Below are 19,440 nucleotides of genomic sequence, written 5' to 3'. Positions count from 1 at the left end.
CATGTGCCATGCACTGTGTAAGCACTGGGCGATAAACAAACAGACAACTTTCCTGAGAGCAGGAAAGCACTGGGCAATAAACAGACAACTTTCCTTTCAACGGAGCAGACGCTGAGTTTAGCTGAGAGACAGGCAGTCATCAGACCCCACAGGGACTTTGGGCTGTATAGAGTTTGGGTTTTATTCTAAAAGCAATGGGAAATCCTTTAGGAATTTTAAGCAAGAAAAATACTTGATTTATAGTTAAAAAATCTACTTGTGGCAGATACGGCTACCTAACAATTACTGTTGATGAAGAATATGAGACGGCTGTCTTGCTCAAGTCATACAGGAAATATTTATACCTTCTTCACCCTCCACATCTAGTCCTGTTAATTCTACTTGCTTTATATTTTTCGAACATAACTCCTTGTACTCAATCCCACTGCTGCTGGCTTGGCCCAAGGGCTCCGAATCTGTCTCATTAATTTTTTAAATAGGTCCCAAACTTGTTTCACCTCAAGAGGAATTTTTATTACACCACATCTCTCTTTAAAACCCTTCAATGTATCACTAATATTTAGAGCCACCATAAATCCTGGTTTGCCCATTCTCAGTTTATAACTTTTATCTCATGGTAATTATTAAATCACCAACTCTCAGTGTCAAAATTTTCCTAGTTTGAATAACACATAGCAAATCTAACACTTTCAAAATCACACTCTTCAGCAACTCATATGAATCCCTCTGAGACCTACATTCTTCCACCCTTAATTGCCTCCACCCTCCACCCACTGTTTTCCTGGCAAGCTTAGAAAATGCAGTAGTATTATGCATTATGTTTTCTGCTTTCAGTGTCTTTGCATGTAGTCTGTATACCTCACTTCTTCCCACAGCTAGCTCCTGCATGATCTTCAAATTTCAGAATGGGTTCTGAATCCTGCCCCCAGCTTAGGTTATGTACTTATACTAGTAATATTATTGCTCTTTCTATTCTCCATAACTACCACAAAGCATGAAATGTTTGTTAAAAGTAGCTAGGAAGGGAGGCAGGCAAGAAGGAAAGAAAGAAAGAAAGAAAGAAAGAAAGAGAAGGAAAGAAGAATAACATCTTATACATCAGAGATATTTAATAAATTTGGGTTATCATTAACATATAGGCTTTCCTCTAACATAATTACTATATGCATTATAAAAAATAGTTATCAAGCTCTAGTCTAAAAATATGTATTTGATTACTGATGTTATGTCTTATTCTTAGAGACCTGTAATATAATTGATGCGATTGCTTCCTTTCCTTTCATAGGTAAAGAAACCGAGACTTCCTCCCAGACCTTCTAATTGCTTTTAAGCAGCATTTTTCATCAATATTGGATTAAAATCCAGGTATACCAAGGATACAGCTATGAATTATTATTTTTTAATTTTCTGATGAATCACAACTGATTACAAGCTATACTTTCTCAATTTGCATTATCACAGACATTTCACTCATACACTTTTTAGTCAAATCTCATTTCCCAGAGATGGTTGAATTTAATTCATAGGTATGTATATTCAAATTAAAATGTGGATATTTGACATTAGAGAGGAGCTACTGACTATATTATTTCAAAGAGTAACTGAAATGAAAAATGGTTAAAATGAGGCTAAAGTTTTCTAGGAAACTGTGCTGATTATTTTACATTTCCCCTATACCTCTACAAGATTTATTCTCTGCCTTTCTCTGCCATTCACTTTCCCTAGGAGGCTGACATACATGGACTCTATCTACTAGACTCCCCTGCCAAAGGTCTTCTGTTGGTTTTGGGCACTAGAAGCAGAGGTAGGTATTCTGAAGGCAAGAAGGCAGAGACCACAGATTTCTTCACTGCTTCTTTTCTTGTCTTACCCAGTATATGTATCTTTTTCACTAGTCTCTTCATTTGGAATACTTGGGATGAATTCTATTTTCCTAACAGGACCCTGATTGAAACAGACACATTATCTTAATTTGTGCTAATAATCAAAATTTAATCATTGAACTTTATGAAATCTCTAATATAGAGAGTATATTATGTATAATTATATCTGGCAGGAAGTAATAAAACAGTTGGTTCAAAAGCCTTAAATTAATCAGTATCCCATAATGTGACTATGTTTGGAAATGGGGCAATTAAAAATATAACTAATTAAGTTTATTTTTTAAGAACTTTCATTGAGATATAATTGACATACAATAAACTGCACATATTTAAAGTGTACAATTTGATATTTTTTTCTTATTAGTAATGTATATATGGCAATCCCCATCTCCCAGTTCATCCCACCCCAACATTCCCCCCCCCACTTTCCACATTTAGTGTCCATATGTTTGTTCTCTACATCTGTGTCTCTATTTCTGCCTTGCAAACCAGTTGATATGTTTAAATGAAGTCATATGGATTGGTCCTAATCCAATCTGATTGAGGTCCTTATAAGAAAAGAAAATTAGGACACACAAAAGAGATACCAGGGATCTGCGTGTACAGAGTAAAGACCATGTGAAGATATAGTGATGTTTCTTTCACCAGTCCTTTTCAACATTGTACCAGAAGTCCTAGCTAATGAAATAAGATAAGAATAGGAAATTAAAAGTATACAAATTGGGATTTAAGAATAAAACCGGTTATTTTGGGGCTGGTGGTTTTTTGGTTTCGGGGGTTTATTTTTGGCAAATAACATGATATCTATGTAGAAAATCCCAAAGAATCAACAACAACAAAACCCTATAAACAATTATAGCAAGGTTTAAGATACAAGGTTGATACACAGAAGTTCATTACTTTCCTATATACCAAAATTAGAAAATTGGAATTTGAAATTAAAAACACAATGCAATGGCCAAAATTCAGAGTACTGGCTACATGAAATGCTAGAGAAGATATGGAGCAACAGAAGCTCTTACTCCTTGTTAGTGGAAATGAAAAGTGCTACAGTCACTTTGGAAGAGAGATTGGCAGTTTCTTACAAAACTAAGCATACTTTTACCATATGATCCCACAATCATACTCCTTGATATTTAAAGGGAGTTGAAAACATGCCTAAACAAAAACCTTCACATAGATATTTATAGCTTATTCATAACTGCCAAAACTTGGAAGCAACCAGATGTCCTTCAGTAGGTAAATAGATAAGTAAACTGTGGTACATTCAGACAAGAAAATATTATTCAGTGCTAAAAAGAAATGAGCCTTGAAAAGACATGGAGGAAACTTAGATGCATATTACTAAGTGAAAGAAGCCAATCTGAAAAGGCTACATACAGTATGATTCCTACTATACGTCATTCTGGAAAAGGCAAAATTGGAGACAATAAAAAGACTGGTGGTTGCTAGGAGACAAATAGGCAGAGCACAGAGAATTTTTAGGGAAGTGAAACTACTCTGTATGATAGTACAATGGTGTATATATATCATTATATATGTGTCTAAACCTACAGAATGTACCATAACAAGAGTGAACCCCAAAGTAAGCTATGGACTTTGGGTGATAATGATGTGACAATGTAGCTTCAACAGTTGTAACAAATGTACCACTCTGGTGGGGCATGTTGATAATGAGGGAGGAGGTATATATTTTGGGGCAGGAGGTATATGAGAAATCTCTGCACCTTCCACTCAATTTTGCTGTGAACCTCAAATGGCTCTAAAAATTGTCTATTAAAATCTACCATTTATTTTGGCATGAAAATGAAGTACTTAGGAACAAATCTAACAAAATATGTTCAGGATCTATATGAGAAAGACCTAGAAAGTGATACTGAAGAAGAGCAAAGTGGAAAGACTGACACAGCATGACTTTAAGACTTACAGTAAAGCTACAGTAACCAAAACAGGGTGGTTTTGGTGAAAGAACAGACAAATAGGTCATTAGAACAGAATAGAGAGCCAGAAGTAGACCCACCAAACACAGCTAACTGAATCTTTGACAAAGGAGAAAAGGTAATTCAGTGGGAAAAGGATAGACTTTTCAACAAATTGTGCTAGAACAAATGGACATCCATATGCAAAAATAAATGAATATAAACACCATTGTGAATATAGATGAAGCTAGAAAAAATAGGCAGTGGCAAGCCCTTTTAATACTGCACACAAATATTAGCCTTGTGAATGAATGTAGCTCCTATTTATATTATCACTGTCAATTTCAGAATTAAAGCAGTTCCAGCCCTTGGAAAAATGACATGACATAATGGAATGAACTAGGGTTTTGTGATATCTAAATTATGTCATTTATTAAATCTTTGGTACTGGAAATATTACTTAATATTCTTGAGTAATATTTCCTCACCTATAAAATGGAAATAAAGATATTGCCTTCCCTTTCTGACATGGTTATAGAGGTATTATTAAATAATGCATGTGAAACAATAACCATAACATAAACACCTATTTGTATTAGGTGAAGCTAAGGAAATAGTGATACAAATTTAAAATCAGATAGTCTTAGAAAATATTTTCACTGATATGTCCAATGTATCACTAAGGACCTCCCACATAAAACAGCACTTGAGAATTATTTATTGGTACATTAGGCTGATACTTGAAGTTTTGTTTTGCTTTGTTTCCCCTTATTAAATAATATTCTTTTAAAATACATTCAGTATTTATAATGTGTGATTAGATTATGATTCAGAGATATTCAGTGCCTCATTGGTGCCACTTACTTGAAAACAGGGTACTTTCCTGCCTGTGGACATTGGATCTGACTTACTTTGGGCAATGGAGTCTTAGTGGACACGACAGAGCCAAAGGCTTGGAAAGTGCCTGCAATATTGGTCCTATCTTTTTTCATCCCCACACTCCCTGAGAACATGATCTGGCTAGCCCACTGGTTCAAGAAAGTTGAGAGACACTGGAGCAGACCCTCATACCTGCAGCTTGAAACAGAATATATGTCACTGCAGTCTAGATCAGCCAATAACCAGGTAATCCACAGATCTCAGCCCAGCTGAGATCAACAGAATTATTCAAGTCGACCTGGAGATGCAGGATAAATAAATGGTATGGACCACTGAGATGTTGTGGGTCTTTATCATCTCTCATTGTTGTGGTAATTTGCATCCTAATATACCATGTAACTCATTTTACTTATTTACCTTCTAGGAAGCTCAGAGCCAGATTAAAAACTCAGTTGTGTCCTTAAGTAGTCTGAATATTTACTTGAAAGGGTTTTAAGTTTCAAATTTTATATGTATTTCCACTTATTTGGATTCTATATTTCTATCTATAATATATCCCTCTTTTTTTTCTTATGTGTTATTCTAAGCTTCTCCCATGCTTTTAAGAATAAAAGAGTATAAGTAGTAAAATATTGAACACTTACTATGTGCCAGGAATTGTAAATATGGGTAAAATGCCTTCCCTGTTATTGAGAATGTTATAGTCTCATAAAGGAAATAGATATCCATCAATAGATGTAATAACAATATAATATAATAGGCATAAAATATAATGGAATATAATAACAATATGTATAATATGTACTGAATATATAAAGTTATATAGAAAATATTCTGACAAAACATAGGAAGGAGCTATTATTAGTTATGCCAAAGAGCAGTGAAGTCAGACCAGGAAGGCTTCACAGAGTAATATTTGAGCTTGGTATTGAGAGATAAGAATTTCACTAAACATGGAATTGAAAATTACATGAAATAATTTGACATACCTTTATTGTACAATGTTAAGCAAAAAAGGACAAAAATTTGTGAAAGTTTGTCTATTATGTTAAAATGTTTGATGTCATATCTGAAGATAGAAAATGAGTAATACCAACAGAGTAATGGAAGTTATAGGGAAAAAATTAAAAACAGTAACAGAAATGAAGAATGCCTCCTACAGGATCATCATTAGACTCAACATAGATGAAAAAAGAATCAGTGAATTTGAAGTTAGGTCAATGGAAATTTTCCAACATGACTCAAAAAGCAAAATAATGGAAAAGAAAAACAGAATAAAACATTCAAGAACTGTGGGACAGGTTGTTCTCTCGATGCTAGACCCGAGCAACTGGAGTCGGACCCGGGCAGTGCCACCGGCGCCTCCTACCCGCCGGGTCCTCGACCCTCTCTCTTTCTTCACTGCACCGGGCGGGCCGGGCCGGAGCTCCCGGGCTTCCCCCGTGTGGCCGCGAGAAACTCCCTGCACGCCTATAATGAGCCTGGCACAGTGGTGAACCGCTTTCCCTGTTGTCCGTGTCCGAGTGAATCTTCCCAACAGCCCTAGAGATAATGATGTTTGAACTGAACAATTAAGGGTTCTGAAATCAGAGGTCTTGAGATTAATAATGGCAGGAAAATCATCGCTTTTTAAAGTAATTCTCCTTGGAGATGGTGGAGTTGGGAAGAGTTCTCTAATGAACAGATATGTGACTAATGAGTTCGATACCCAGCTCTTCCATACAATAGGTGTGGAATTTTTAAATAAAGATTTGGAGGTGGATGGACATTTTGTTACCATGCAGATTTGGGACACTGCCGGTCAAGAGCGATTCAGAAGCCTGAGGACGCCATTTTACAGAGGTTCTGACTTTTGCCTGCTTACTTTTAGCTTCGATGATTCTCAAAGCTTCCAGAACTTGAGTAACTGGAAGAAAGAATTCATATATTATGCAGATGTGAAAGAACCTGAAAGCTTTCCTTTTGTGATTTTGGGTAACAAGGTCGACATCAGCGAGCGGCAGGTGTCTGTAGAAGAAGCTCAAGCCTGGTGCAGGGACAACGGTGACTATCCTTACTCTGAAACAAGTGCGAAAGATGCCACGAATATTGCAGCAGCCTTTGAGGAAGCAGTTCGAAGAGTGCTTGCTACTGAGGATAGGTCAGATCACTTGATTCAGACAGACACGGTCAGTCTGCACCGAAAGCCCAAGCCCAGCTCATCTTGCTGTTGAGTTTAGAGAGGTTGCGTATGCGATCTAACCAGCTCACACACATGCACAGATAAGCACAGGGTGGAGACGAGAATTAGCGTTTGCAGCAATGGATCATGTACTCATAAAATTAAACTAACCGTATTGCTGCCTTGTTAGTGGGTGGGAGAAGGGACACATCCACTCACAGGAGAATCTGTTTACTCAGTAATGGCACCTTACATTTATAAATTGTAACGGTTGTCTAATAATGTTTAATTTAAATATGTATGTTACAGAGCTAATAAATGAGATGACCAAGACCTTATTATTAAAATAAAACACTTGAGTATTCTAGAAGTTACTGTTTTTTCCCTGGGAAAATGGAGAACTGCTTTTTCTATGTGTATATTTTTATGTAATTAGCATATTCTGTTTCTGGTTCAGGGAAAACATGTCCTAAAGCAATAATGTTAGATATTAAAGATTAAAATTAAAAAAAAAGAAAAGAACTGTGGGACACTATCAAGAGGTGTAATATATCTGAAAGTGATAGGGATTCACCTTCATTTTTTAAGAAAAAGAACATAAATTTTTATGGCTTTATAAGAGTCTTAAAATTAACTCCATAAGAAGATATGGAACTGAGACGAAGCGAGAGAGTAGCACAGACATATATACACTACCAACTGTAAAATAGTCAGTGGGAAGTTGTTGTATGGCAAAGGGAGTCCAGCTCGAGGATGGAAGATGCTTTGGAGGACTGGGGCGGGGAGGGTGGGGGGGACTTGAGGGGGGGGAGTCAAGGAAGGGAGGGAATATGAGGATATGTGTATGGGAACAGATGATTGAACCTGGTGTACCCCAAAAAAATAATAATAAAAAAAAAAGAAATTCTGAAATCACGGGAAAAACAAATATCCCCCTCTTCTTTTGCATGTATGTTGTATGAGAGAGATGCAAATAAATGGTGAGGATGTGAATTTAAAAAAAAAAAAAGAAGATATGGAAGAGACCACCATTCCTACTTTAGTCATTTAATATACATTTATTTATATATAAACTCATATATAAAGCCAGAATTTTCCCTTAAATTAATAAAAGATGAAAATTCACATTTAAATAATAAAAGTAGTAATTGCAATAATAATACATGCAGACTTTACTTTAGTATGCTTTTGCATCACAGACATTTAACGAATAGACCTGAGAAGGACTTTTTCTGTAATTTATTTTTTCAAGTCAGGGACAACATATTGAATTTTATCCTTGGCATTCATCCAGAGTTTCATGAAATGCCTAAGTCTGAAACTAGCACAGAAACAAGAGAATTAAGTAAGGGGGAATCATATGTTTGGTTTGAACCTTTCTTGGTAGATTCCTTCCCATTTGGTTTTTCACATCCTCAGCAACAACTCATTACTTAACAATAACAAAGATTGATCAGGTTTACTTATAAAGCAAAATTTACAAACGGGCTAGAATAGGCTTAGATCATATTGTCAGTATGTATTTCCGGATAGTAGTGATGAGAATATTGACCTTGATATTTTACCACTTAATACCTCTTTGCACATCAACATCAGGTATGTTGGGAATATCTTCAACATAATTGTAATTGCAATACATTTACCTGAGTGTTCTTACTCATGAAGGAAGAGAGGACAATAGAAGGGGTTAGCTAAAATCTGATGACAGAGAACAAGTTCTGAGAGATCATATCAGAGAGGAGCCTCTTCCCAGAGCTGAAAACTAATCACAAGGGATATCAAGTCCTGATCATAACACAACAAGTTCAAAAGCCAGGAAGAGAAATAGAGCAGCAACTTGAGAGTGATGTTGTGCATCAGAGAGAAAGGCAGCCTCTGGGGTAATTGCTGAGAACAGTGTAATGGCAGCCACTGCTAATATATTACAGGTGGGTATATAGTAGGTGCATGAGGGTGTTGAACTGGCTTTTTAGCATGAGAGTGTATCTATCTCAGCATTAATCTAAAACTCATTTTGCATATTCTCTGTAGATGATAGTGGCCTTGAGCCTATTTCATCCTTGATGGTAAAATGTCTTCATTACCAGACATTTTTTTAAAGATTTTTTAAATTTAAGTTTTTTCTAACACATACACACACACACATCTTCTCTACTCCTAGGGTGATATTCTGTATAGTTCTCTCATAGATGTACCTATAGCTTTGCACAAGAGTATCAGTGTATCAGGCAGTTCTAAGCAAATGAGCTGAGAAAAACTAAGGATTTTTTTTTTTAAGTCATTTATTTTATTGGCTGTGTTGAGTCTCTTTTGCTGTGCACGGGCTTTCTTTTTTAGTTGTGGTGAGTGGGGGCTACTCTTCGTTGTGATGCGCAGGCTCCTCATTGCCGTGGCTTCTCTTGTTGTGGAGCATGGGCTCTAGGTGTGTGGGCTTCAGTAGTTGCAGCACATGGGCTCAATAGTTGTGGCTCATGGGCTCTAAAGTGCAGGCTCAATATTGTGGCACATGGGCTTAGTTGCTCCGTGGCACGTGGGATCTTCCTGGAGCAGGGATCGAACCTGTGTCCCCTGCATTGGCAGGCGGATTCTCAACCACTGCACCACGTAGGAAGCCCGGGATTATTTTTAATATTAGAGAATCTCTAGAGCAAGGAAGTTTCAAAACAATGTATTGGGTTCCTAAATGACTCTTACATTTATTTCTTAATATTTCAATCTTTTACTGGAATAATGCAATAGCAAAACCATTCACAGTTTTCAAGACTATATTTTGCACTTTTTAAAATCATGTTCTTTAGATTCAATGCTCTTTTTATAACTGTTTCTATAATCTACATCCTAGTCTCCATCTTTTGATGACTTACATATTATGCAGTAAAACTTTTTTCTTTATTTTTCAATCTATCTACTATTTCCGTATTTTTAAACTCTTAGTTGAAATGGAAAGAACACTGAACTGGGAATGAAAGCATTTGAATACAGATATTAGCTCTGTTATTTTATATTATGTGACCTTGGGAAATAGCTTGAATGCCTCAGTGCCTTAGATTCAGTTTCCTGATATCAAAAATAAAATTACAAACATGTACTTAGCTCATACAGTTGTTCTGAAATTAAATTAGATAATATAAGTGAAAGTTCCAGGCATATATTGGGTGCTCCATAAATATTTGTTACCATTTGGTTGTGAGCTCTCATTGCCCTTAACATTGCTTCTAAAATGTTTAGAGCCATTATAATGTTAAAGTGCTTACTCAGACAAGGCTTAACTGAGCTATAAATTGACTCAGGCGTTTATATTTTCTCAAGGAACAAATCCAAAACTCTTCTTCAAAATTGTAACTATTCATGGGAACAAGGACTGCTTAAGATAATGGTGAAAGTTAGACAAAATTCCTCCAAAGAACAATCACATTCTTATGAGAAAGACAAAAGTAAAGGAGCGATCCCAAAACCATCCATCTACCCACTATCTATTCACGTGTACCCTCTCTTCTTTCCCATAACACTCCTCCTCTCCTCCTTATTTCTACCCTCTGTTCTACTGACATTTTTCCTATGTCTTCAGTCGCTAGATTCCCACATAGAACCCTATGAATTTCAAAATCCAAGCTCCTGGCAAACACTACAGCAAATGCTATATAGTCCCTTGCTACTCCAGGTGCAGTCCCTAAATGATCAGCATTAGCATCGCTCTGCAGCTTGTTAGATGTGCAGAATCTCAGACCCCACCCCAGACACATGGAACCAGATGTGCATTTTAACAGGATTCCTAAGCGGTTCTTACGCACATTAAATTGTGAGAAGCATTGGTATAGCGAATAGGTGTCTCCTCTGGCTGCACATTAGACTTGGAGAACTTGTAAAAATTTATGTGTCCAATCTTGCCTTTGCAAAAGATTCTAATCTAATTACTGTGCTATGCGGCCTGAGCTTTAGTATTTTTTAAAAGCTGCCATGTGAGTCTAATGTGCTGCCGCGTTTGAGAGTCTTTTTCCTACCCCAGGCGTGTTTTAACACAGTAATACTTTTAAAACTTCACCTCTTTAATCAGTAAGTATTTACACATTAAAACAGCTTTAGCTACTCATTTAGCAACACTATACAAAGAGACATACTCAAAAACACTTTCTATATTATTTCTTGCAATGGAATGCAGACATACAATGATCTCAAAATTAAAATTTTAAATTAAAAAAATTTAAATACATATAGACATACACATTTTGTTTTGTGTGTTTATACAATAAAAATTTCCTCTAAAAACTCAGTCCACATATCTTCTGTATACATTTATGATAAATAAATAAAAGTTGCATCATGAGACACAGGATTCCAAATGAAATGTGAAAAAAGCTGCTCTTCTCCAACCAATTTATCTCCCCAAAGGTAGTAACTATTAGTATTTACTTTTATCTTCTAGAAAAAAAATTTAACACCACATGGATATGTTTGTTTTTATTTCTGTAGACCAGAATTACACTATACATTGTGCTCTTTATATTGCCTTTTTCCTCTAATTTATATTAGAAATCCTTCCTTTCCAGTTATACCTTATTCGTTTCGATAACGTGTTTTTCAGTTCTCTGTTGACAAGTTCTGGTTGTATCCAGATCTTTTTGATGTCTTTTTATTCCTTTGTTTGTGGTTATTGATTATTTTCCTATATCACAACATTAAATGGCTATTCATATGTATATATATACATATATCATATAGCTACAAATATCAGTACAATTGGGTGAGGGTATCTAGGAGGTATATTTTAGTGGTCTAATTCCTGGAACAAAAGGTATGGACAGTTTTAATGTATATGTGTGTTACCAAGCTGACACTAATGAGGTCCACGTCTATATTCTCAGCATCAGTACATGCTTCTGCATAATTTTGTCCTCACCAGATTGATATTACCAAACCTTGTAATTTTTGTCAACATGATATATAAAAATGAGATTCTATAGCTGTTTTAATGTATTGCATTTCTTTTTATATGAAAAGGTCAAACATCTTTTCATATGTTTATTGGTTGTCTTCTGTTTTGTTGACTAAACCCTTTTCTGACTTTTATGTTTGACCCAGATGGATTAAGTTCATAAATCACATGTTTATGAGCAATGCTTCTTTTCCTTTGCTGATGTATTAGAAAAGAGCGCTAGAGAAAAGAACGAGGGCAGAGAAAGGGGCCAACAGCAGGTACCATGCCAACCTATACAGAAGCATGTAGAGTATTTCATAGTTCACAGAGGTAGATTTTTCAAATCTCTGATAATTGGTTGATTACCAGCAGAGGCTGAAGCAGAAGCTAGAAAAAGTCTGCAAGGGAAGAGAGGAAGGGTTATAAGGCTTGCCAAATCCAGCTCTCTTCTCTTTGAGACAAGGATTCTGCATCAGTTCCTATACCATACCAGGTATGAAATAGCCTTCTACAAATGGATCATCCTGCCTGAGAAAATGGCAAGCACACCTAAGAGAAAACTGAGGATGGAAAAGGCCTAGTTAGAGGTCAAGATTCCCAAGACAAAGCCAGAGAAAAATGCTTAGTGCCAAAACTCACTTACATAGGTCTAGATTGGGAATCTGATTCATGTTTTAGCAACTGTTGCCAAGTGTTCATCTCTAACAGCCTGCCCAAGGGGAAGAGACAGGGTGACTATATTAAAAATACTTCCATCCCAAGCCACATCCAGAATGGATTATTGGATATTAGAAAGGATTTTTCAAAGAATTTTGAGAACTTACTAAAGAAAAAGTAAGCAGAAGTACCAGTTTAAACCTAAACATCATCCTTTCTTGCAAGCATATATGCCCAAAGAAGCAATTATAAAGATTTTTTTAAAATGCACAAGGATGTTGACTTAATAAAGCCACAGTCATTGAAGAGGTAGAGAGATTCCAAATATAACATGTTTCCCAATCTAAATGTATTTTCTAGCCCAGTTCCTATTGTAAGTAAATCTAAATTCCATGAGAGAGCAATAAGTAAAAGCTGAAAGAGCTAGTTTATAAAAATCCCTATAAATGATTAGGGCACATGTTATACTTCTTTATGGACCTGAAAATGTACTCTTAAGAAAGCTTTTGCAATCAGTCCCTCCCATCAGTAAGCACGTACGAGCCTCCTAGATACCTTCCTCCACAAGAGGGCAGACAGCAGTATCAAGCAGTATCAGCAGTATTTTGTCTTGAGGAACTGAAAACCACAACCACAGAAAGAGAAAATGAAAAAGCAGAGGACTTTGTACCAGATGAAGGGACAAGATAAAACCCCAGAAAAACAACTAAATGAAGAGGAGATAGGCACCCTTCCTGAAAAAGAATTCAGAATAATGATGGTGAAGATGATCCAGGACTTTGAAAAAAGACTGGATGCAAAGATTGAAAAGTTCACCAAAGACCTAGAAGAATTAAAGAGCAAACAAACAGAGATATGCAACACAATAACTGAAATGAAAAATACACTAGAAGGAACCAATAGCAGATTAACTGAGGCAGAGGGGTGAATAAGTGACCTGGAAGACAGAATGGTGAAAATCACTGATGCAGAAAAGAATAAGGAAAAAAGAATGAAAAGAACTGAAGACAGCCTAAGATACCTATGGGACAATGTTAAATGCACCAACATTCGCATTATAGAGGTCCCAGAAGGAGAAGAGAGAGAGAAAGGACCTGAGAAAATATTGGAAGAGATTATAGTTGAAAACTTCCCTAACATGGGAAAGGAAATAGCTAGCCAAGTCCAGGAAGCACAGTCAGTCCCAGGCAGGATAAACCCAAGGACAAACATGCCAAGACATATAGTAGTCAAATTGACAAAAATTAAAGACAGAAAAATGTTATTAAAAGCAACAAGGGAAAAACAACAGATAACATACAAGGGAACTCCCATAAGGTTAACAGCTGATTTCTCAGCAGAAACTCTGCAAGCCAGAAGGGAGTGGCATGATATATTTAAAGTGATGAAAGGGGAGTACCTACAACCAAGAATACTCTACCCAGCAAGGATCTCATTCAGATTCGATGGAGAAATCAAAAGCTTTACAGACAAGCAACAGCTAAGAGAATTCGGCACCACCAAACCAGCCCTACAACAAATGCTAAAAGAACTTCTCTAAGCAGGAAACATAAGAGAAGAAAAGGACCTACAAAAACAACAACAAAACAATTAAGAAATTGGTACTAGGAACATACATATCGATAATTACCTTGAATGTAAATGGACTAAATGCTGCAACCAAAAGACACAGACTGGCTGAATGGATACAAAAACAAGACCCATATATATGCTGTCTACAAGAGATCCACTTCAGACCTGGGGACACATACAGACGGAAAGTCAGGGGATGGAAAAATATATTCTGTGCAAATGAAAATCAACAGAAAGCTGCAGTAGCGATACTCATATCAGATAAAACAGACTTTAAAATAAAAAATGTTACAAGAGACAAGAAAGGCCATTACATAAAGATCAAGGGATCCCTCCAAGAAGACGAGATGACAATTATAAATATATATGCACCCAATATAGGAGCACCTCAATACATAAGGCAAATGCTAACAACTATGAAAGAGGAAATGCAAGGCAGAAATAGAGACACAGATGTAGAGTACAAATACATGGACACCAAGTGAGGAAAGCAGGGAGGGTTGGGGGGGGATGAATTGGGTGATTGGGATACCAAATTGTACACTCTAAATATATGCTGTTTATTGTCTGCTAACTGTATCTTAATAAAAGTTCTTAAAAAAAAAAAAGAAAGAAAGAAAGCTTTTGCTTCTGAAAGGAGAACTTCCTCTCACTTTTTTTTTGTTTGCTTGTTTTTGTTTGTTTGTTTTTTGGGGGTATTTTTTGGCTTCAGAGTTCCCAAAGCTGTTTTGTCACCCAGACCTCACCATACTAGTAGAAGCCCTGAAGAAAAGACCAGCAGTGCAGAAGGCTTGAGGCAGTAATTATATTCTCCCTCCAGAAGAGGTGGCACATTGTGGAAGTGAGCTCATAGCCAGGAGAAACAGACAAAAAAATGAGGTGGTACCCAATGTTAGTATGGCACCAGAGGGGACATAGCTCACCTGTGAGTACTGGAGGGTGAGAGAAAGCAAACTAGCCTGGCTTAGAGGGCAGAGGCAGGACCGTTGGAGTCCAGGCAGGAAAGGGAACAAGGAAAATGACAGATGCCATGTGACAGCAAGGCCAGACTCAGCAATAAGCACATCTGATACATATATCCAGGAGGCTACAGAAATGATGGCGGAACAAAGGGAAGACCAGATTCTGCACTAGCAGGTGAGGCATGAACCAATAAAATAAAACCTATTTCTTATTACCATATTGCCAGGGTGTATGAAAGAAACACATGTACATGTATATATTTATGTGTAATCAGAATGCTTAACAATATTTTTAAAAATATGGCTCATACGATAAAATACCATGCTGTCATTTTTTTAAATAAATATTTAAAGAGCTTAGGATAAAGTTATATTACAAGGAGGGAAAGAAGAATATTAAATTGTCTATATAGTATGGTCTAAATATGTATTAAATAAATAGGTAGAGATATAAAAATATATCAAAATATTAATACAACCATTTTATCATAGCAGAATTATATTGTTTGCCATTGTTTGTTAGCATTCTAAAATAGTAAACATTATGACACTAAAAGACTAAATGTAAAAAGTTGGACAGACAAGTATAAACAGTGCTATGATTAGTAGTCTCATCTAATTCTCATAGCTTTTTCTGTATTAGTCCCATAATTATTTTATGTAAAATGGCATAAAGTTAAAGCAATAAACAGCTGCAATAACTGTATAATATGTACTTTTAAAACAGACGAATATTTTCAGGAAACTGTTAATGAAGCTTATCTCTGGATAGAAGTGTTAACAGGTAATTTCTTAAAATAGTTTTTTTTTCTTATTTTCTTTCTTTCTCTTTTTTATCCTCTTCCTTCTCCTTTTTCTTCTCTTCCCCCTTCTTCCCTCTTCTTCTTACAATTAATCAGAAAAGTAAATGTTATTAATCCCTCTAAATGCATCTACACTTTTACTTCATGAATATGTTTCTGCCTGGTGTCTTTTTGTGCCATTGTGGAAGGCAAAAATACCATCTTTTTAAAAGCAAATTTGAGTCTTATCCATACCATGAAGTGTCCCAGTGTTCCCTCCACCTCACTAAGATCTGACATGCAGAGCATGATGTATTGTGTCCTACATTGACACTACAATATAAGCCCTGTGAACAGATTCCCTCACTCTATCTCCTCAGTTCATGGAAAATAGTAGCAGCCTAATATTAATTAGGCAATTAATATTTTTGAATGTTTATCATACCTCCTCTTTTGATTCCATTATAATAGCAGTGATGATTTCTGAATGCCTTTCACCAGCCCAGAATCATTCCCTGAATTCAGCCCCACCTGTACAACAGCCTGTCCAGTACCTGCATTTGGATGTCCCCTGGTCCCCTCAAATCCACGTGACCAAACAGAGCTCACAGTCCTCCCTGAACACCTGTTCTCTCTCCACTGAGTTGATAGTGTTGCCATTTATCCACTTACCACCCCAGACTCTTTCCTTTCACTTGACCTCCATCCACGAGCAAACCCTGCTGATTTGGGCTATTAAATATACTTGAGTCAATCATATCTCAATAAAGCTGGAAAAATTTTAAAAATTAAAAAAATATTGTTGAACACTTGACAGATATTGTTTACCCTAGGTTAATCACCTTAACACCAGAATATTTAAAACATTGATTAAGAGAAAAACCTATGTATCTTTTTCCTATTGATCTAAACTTAGTATTTTTAAAACACTTACTAGGTTATTTTCCAATTAGGGAAATGTTAAGAAGACCATAAACAAGACTGATGTCTATCAAATTCCACAGTTCTTGCCACCCCCATACCTCAGAGAACTGGGCAGTTTCTGGATTCCAAGAGAGTCAAATCCACTTTAGTTTTCTCCCCAAATCCCATATGTTTATGGGGAATGGGTATTTTATTAAAACAGCTGGCAGTGAAGTATTTCTGCAGACTAAATGTTGATTTTGCATACATTTATTTACTCACAGTCAACTCATATTAAGTCTGCAAGTGCTGTTTATTGTCTTCTTAATATCTTTCATATCCATTCCCATCTCTATCACTGTCATTTGCCCAGATTACCATATTTTCTCAGACCTCAGTTGCATTACTGCACTTTTAATCATCCTTCATAATTTGATCAGAATTGCAGAAGGGACTTTCAAATATGCAAATTTGGTCTTTTCACTTTGGTTTTTAAAAATCCTTCAGTAGTTCTTTGTTTACGGGATAAAATTTAAGTTTCTAATTTTACTGAACAAGATTGTCATGATCTGCTCCTTTCCATTATTTGCACTTCTTCCACAACTGTTACTCTGGATATAATTAATTACTATATTTAATTGGTACTAATTAAGTATATCCTTGTGGTTACCCAGCTGTTTCATGACCTTTTTACCAGATCAATTCTGACTGAACTATGCATAATCATTTTTCAAAATTTGGCTTAATTTGCTCTAAGAAGTTTCCCTCTTCAATTTGGGCTAAGGCTCTCACTCTCTACTGCCATCCTCTATCTGTGCATATCTATCTTCATGCCCTCTATTGTATTTTCCTGGTTGCTTGTGTGACTCTACAATTAGAATGTGAGTAAATTAAAGATAACGATTCATCCTTTTATTACCAACAGGAATTACATTGGATTATACTTAGCAGGGTCTTCAAAAAGCATTTACTGAATGAATGCACACATAACCAACATAATCTTCAAAGAAACATCACTGCAAAATGTTCTAATAAAATTTTCCGCTTTCCATGAGTGCATGTGATAGGAGAAAAAACCAAAGGAAACCAATGACAAAACAAAAAGACAACCTATTAAATGGAAGAAATATTTGCAAACAATATAACTGATAAGGGGTTCATATCCAACATAAAAAACAGCTCATATGGAGAAAAAGATGGCGGTGAAGTAGAGGGACATGGAATGCATTCCTCTCCACAGATGCTTTGGGAATGCACCAAAAGACGCAATAATTCCCACAGAGAACCAACTGAACACCAGCAGACGACCTCGGACACCAGAAAGGACTGCAAGGAGCCCGACATAACCAGTAGGGAGGCATCTATGATGGCTCAAAGAGGGGGAAGCTGCAGAGCTGTGGCAGACGGGGGGCAGTGAGAAACACACGGAGGGTCCGCACCACAGCTCAGCATTCCCAGACTGAGACAACAATTCACAGCTGAACAGAGGGTCTGGGAATGGGAGCGTGGGAACCAGAGAGCTGGTTCAGGGTGAGAAAAATTGTTGCCAGTAAGGTGACGGACTGAGAGGACAGGAGGGAAGAGGTCCACAGCAAGGAGTGCCTGCCCCTGAGAGCTGCCCAGCCATGATGGCAGCTGGATGCTGCAGGCTCATGGGCGGGGAGGAGGAGCCACGGGCATAGCTTCTCTCTCTCTTTTGGCACCTGCAGCCTGCAGTGGAGAGATGCCCTGTGGGCCACCTAAGGCACTCAGGGATAACAAGTACCCTCAGGCACTTGGGAGGGGCTGGATTAAAACCCCTTGGAATGCCAGCAGCAGGGAGGCTGCAGAGGAAAAAAAAAAAAAACCAAGAGAGGCCCAACTCTGAGACTTTCTGTTTACATCTGAGCCACTTGCGACCCTCTGCAACAGGTACCTCCAAGCCCGACTGAAACAACAGTGTGCCACTGCTCACTCACTCCCAGGGAAAGGAGCCACTATTGTACCCTCTCCCTCCCCACACACCAACGCTTACAAACAAACAAAAAAGGAAGCTCTGCTGGTCACAGAATAATGCAAAAAAACCCAAGGTGAGTAGAAGGACACTTACAGCTGAGACTCTAAGGAAACAGAAATATTAGTATCAATCCTATTGAACTGGTCCATTCTGGGATCAGTTATGGATTTTTTTTTTCCTTTATTAATTACGATCTTAGTCCTAAGGGATCTACAAGTTGTATAAAAATTTTTTTAATGCTATTCTTTATTCTATTTTTATTTTTTTGCCTTTTTATATACTTCTATTTCTAGCTAACTTTATGGTAGTACGGACAATATATCTCTCATACTTTCCTTTCATCCCTATCTTTTATACATTTCTATTCCTTTTTATTTGCATATTTCCAATCACACTACACTCTTCTGTTCCCCGTTCTTCCAGCCATTTTGAGTTTATTTTATCTTAACATACTTATAAGCAACACTATCGATCTGCTCAGACTCCTTGCTCTATTCTCCAGATGATGCACCACCTTGGTATTTAATATTAGGTTTTTGTCTTTATCTTAGTTCTTAGTACAATTGTCTAATTTCATTCTGAGAATCTCCATTCTCTCTGGTGGTACTCAAGCTCTTTTTTATATTTGATCCTAGCTTACAAAATCTCCCTGGATTAGTGTTTGTATGTGTAAGGTGTTACTTGCTTATTCATTTGCTTTTGCTTTTCTTTCTGATTTGTTATGTTTCAGTTGTCAATTTCTGTTGGGTTTCTCTTTGAATATATGATAGCATACTGGGGTTCTGTCAGGACTTTCTAGAGCCTTATGTCC

The 19,440-nt window shown here is 36.7% G+C and overlaps 1 protein-coding gene across 1 annotated transcript; it reads left to right on the top strand.

Annotated features, from left to right (window-relative positions):
• The first annotated feature begins 6,176 nt into the window (after window positions 1-6,176).
• Window positions 6,177-7,152, top strand: LOC130846276 (ras-related protein Rab-9A-like). The gene has a single exon (XM_057724410.1). It carries the CDS (start codon window positions 6,289-6,291, stop codon window positions 6,892-6,894), a length of 606 nt encoding a protein of 201 aa, XP_057580393.1. The 5' UTR covers window positions 6,177-6,288; the 3' UTR covers window positions 6,895-7,152.
• Window positions 7,153-19,440: the final 12,288 nt, after the last annotated feature.

Source organism: Hippopotamus amphibius, chromosome 2 (assembly GCF_030028045.1).
Source record: "Hippopotamus amphibius kiboko isolate mHipAmp2 chromosome 2, mHipAmp2.hap2, whole genome shotgun sequence".
In the NCBI taxonomy this organism is placed as follows: Eukaryota; Metazoa; Chordata; class Mammalia; order Artiodactyla; family Hippopotamidae; genus Hippopotamus; species Hippopotamus amphibius.
This window is presented reverse-complemented; position numbering and strand designations above follow the sequence as displayed.

What these genes read in the sequence shown, in the direction of transcription:
- LOC130846276 (XM_057724410.1), top strand. Translation starts at nt 6,289, where the DNA reads ATGGCAGGAAAATCATCGCTTTTTAAAGTAATTCTCCTTGGAGATGGT.